At 28.5% G+C, this 3,468-nt stretch overlaps 1 protein-coding gene across 1 annotated transcript in view; it reads right to left on the bottom strand.

Annotated features, from left to right (window-relative positions):
* LOC111688199 overlaps window positions 1–3,222 on the bottom strand; it is a 23,460-nt gene extending 20,238 nt beyond the window's left edge. Inside the window, 2 exon segments of the mRNA XM_023450686.2 lie at window positions 1,694–2,361; window positions 2,877–3,222. Of these exon segments, the coding sequence (XP_023306454.2) occupies window positions 1,694–1,896 (203 nt within the window). The 5' untranslated portion in view covers window positions 1,897–2,361; window positions 2,877–3,222.
* Window positions 3,223–3,468: the final 246 nt, after the last annotated feature.

Genomic DNA, 3,468 nt, shown 5'->3' with positions numbered 1-3,468 from the left:
AAGAGAGATTTTATACAAGAGGGCTAGGGGAGTAGGGGTAAATATGGGCGAATCCTTAAAAATGTTAGTAGAGGAATTTACGTCTTAAAAGTTTTTTATTTAGATTTTAATCGTGTTATTAGTGTTTATATGTGAATTTTGACCTTCAAGTCATTTTCTGAATAGGAGTTTGTATGGGGGCTATGGTCGGATGAGGTCCTATAATTACAAAAATTGCTTGTGTCATTTAAAGTCTATAAAACTAAGTTTTGCCGATTTTTGTTGACATAGTGCATTTAACGTAGGTATGAGCCTAAAGGTTCTATACGGGTGGTGCGGTTGTATGGGGGATAGACAAAATAATGGACCGATTTCAACGATTTTAAATAGCGTTCGTCCTTGGACCAAAAGAAGAGAATGTGTCATGTACTAAATAGACTCAGAAAGTGATTCTGAGCCGATTGGTATACTTTAAGGTGGATGTAGTACCAGTATTTTTGGGTGTTACAAATATCAGCACAAATGCATATTACCCTCCTCACTATAGTGATATAGGATATAATAAAAATATAACATTGTTGTAAAAACAGCAGTAGCACAAAAGCAACAGCAAAAGTAAATTCAGCACACAAGCTGAAGGGAACTTCAGTGACCTATAACAATGAATTTATTATCAAATGAAGGCACCCTTTATCACAACCCAAACCCCTTGTTTTAAACCAGTACACATATTTAAGGTTTGTTGTATAGGGGTCTTACAGAAATAAAATGGAAAATAATAATAAAAAAGCAAAATATAAAAGAATTCCATTAAAAATAACTTTTTTAAAACAATTATTTGTGTTTACCCAAGTGTAAGTAGCGTGTATGTTACCAAATAAGAAAATAACCGTTTTTAGTTATTTTTTTGTTTAAAAATTTTAACAAATTAGTTTTGTTTTTAACAAATACATATAAAGTTTAAAACATTTAATAGAAGTGGGCCCTAAAAACTTTTTTTCAAGCTGATAATGAGAGTAAAAAAGCATATCATCATGAATAAGTGACCTTTGATAACCCACAATGATAACATATGAGTGTAGTTTTTTTTTTAATTATGAATGGTCTAATAATTGGGCGATAGCAATAATTTATAGTATAAAATAATAATACATACTCTAAATTTAGAAGGTTATCAAAGAAAATAGTTAGAATAAATAGTATAAGTGCACATTTTACGCGTAGTTTTAGATTACAATACGACTTGATTAAAATCTTTATTTACAATCTTAATTAAATGAGAAGTACTTTAAAAGAAAATATATTATACCCTACAGTCAAATTTAATAAGTTCAGAGCTTTAATGCAAACATCAAGATATGTGGAATATAAAAACAATTTCTGTAACAATACTTTAGTAGGTATAGTTAGTATGATTTATTAAGGTGTAGGCTATTATGAGGTCGTTTATTGTTGATCAACTATAATATCTTACTTATTATTGAGGTCTTCAATTGTGCTTTCTGTGTACAAACTGATAAGAGGACGACATAGTCTAGTTGATTATAAAAAAGCATTATATTTTTATGATTCTTAATTATAAAATGACTAAGTAATTTCTATTTGAATAGAACTAAATACATACCTACATTTTAAAATACTTTTATAATTTTTCGTTGGAAATTTTAATAAAAAGCAAACAAAGTGATTTTATTTTTAGTTAGAAGTAACTTACCAAAATAATATACGCAATGAGTTGGCAATAAGCAGGGCAAAACAAACATGCAAAGAGAAGCCCTCGGCATCCTGGGTCTTTTTAATTTCTAGATATTGTGGTACGTAGGGAATCACACCGCCAATTACCATGGCGGAAGCGGCAGCCCAACCAACAACATGACCAACGGTCAAACCCATTTCATCGTTTATTATCCAATCCATGTTTGCGAATTGATTCTTAAATGATGCAGCAGCAAAATAATTTTAAAACTCCAATATATTGAAGTTTTATTTTGTGATTATATGGATGGATATGTTTAAATTATTTTATTTAATTTAATTATTTCAACAACTTGACTACGCTCTTGATCGTCTGGAAGTATTAGAAGGCGTTTTACAACGTTTTGCGTTTTGATAAGAATAATATTGATACGTCAGTACAAATTGACAATTTTTCAATAACTGCATCTTTCCTTTTCGTATTTCATTTTTTTATGTTTATTTGAAAAATAATTATTATTTTTTTATTTCAAATTGATAATATTGTTTATGTGTTGTTGTGTTTAATTTTTCTTTGGATGTCGATTCTTGTTTATCTACTCAGTGTTGTCGTTGTTTTTATTGTTGTTTGTTTGTTTGACATTTGTATACATTTGTTGTTGTTGGTTTTATTTTTGTAGGAGGCTGCTGAATTAGATTTTGTTATTGTTGTTGTGTTTCCCCATTTATTTACGTTGTTGTGTGTTTATGTGTATCTTGTTATTGGTTTTGTAAAAATATAAAAGTACCGAAATGAAGAAAGAAAGCGTCGTAATTGCAGGAAACTCAAAGCAAAGAAGGAATAAAAAAGAACATAGAATAGCAACGCCAACAACTAGAAGATATTTAAATAAAGAAATAAAAATCTTAATAAGAAAATGCTGCTAAATGCTGAGGAAGTCTCTTTTTCGTTTTGTTTGTTGTTTTTGCCACACAAAAACTATTCTTTTTTATTTTTTGCCTTTTTTTTTCTACTTCTAAATTTTTTTTGGTTTTATTATTATTCTCTTCTACTAAAAAAAATTAAAACTTATGTTTAGCGAAAAATAAAAATTATATATTTTTTCTTTTGCTTTCGTTTTGCAATTTTTTCACACAAACACACACAATCAATCGTACAAACGTTTGTACATATATGGGTACAAACAAATTTTCTTTTTTACTTTTTTTGTTGTTGCTACTAATGCGTTTTATTGAATTTTCCACTGCACTGAACATACGCAAAGTAAAAATTATTCTTTCTTCTTGACTTTTCCCACATTCTTTGCTTTGTTACACTGATTTTTCAACAATTTATTTAGTTATTACATTTTCGTCAAATACGTTTTGTTGTAATAAATAATCTTCTCAATAATTTATTTGCTTTATTGTTAAATAATGTAAAAAATATCTTTTTATTTTTTGCAAAAAATAAAAGTGTTTTTTTAGCACACACAAAAATTATGAAAAAGCAATATACGTCGCGTCGTCAACCGCCGACCGTCTCCACAACAATAATGGTGAGATATTTCGAATAATAATGAATTTGTTGTTGCAGTAGCCACTAAGCAGAGCAACTTGCGCAGTAAAACTTACTGATAAGAGATGGTAGCACGTACCGAAAGTGTTGTACTAAATAATGTCAAAAACAGCTGTTTGCTGTACACGTTTTTGTAAATTCAAAGGAATTTGACTGAAACTTTAAATATTACGTGTTTATTTATAAATTTATTTGCTTAAAATATTTACAATGTTTCCATGAAATATAAGTTATAA

This window comes from Lucilia cuprina, chromosome 2 (genome assembly GCF_022045245.1).
Source record: "Lucilia cuprina isolate Lc7/37 chromosome 2, ASM2204524v1, whole genome shotgun sequence".
Taxonomy (NCBI): Eukaryota; Metazoa; Arthropoda; class Insecta; order Diptera; family Calliphoridae; genus Lucilia; species Lucilia cuprina.
Note: the sequence above shows the minus strand (reverse complement) of the source record. Positions and strands in the feature narration are given on the sequence as shown.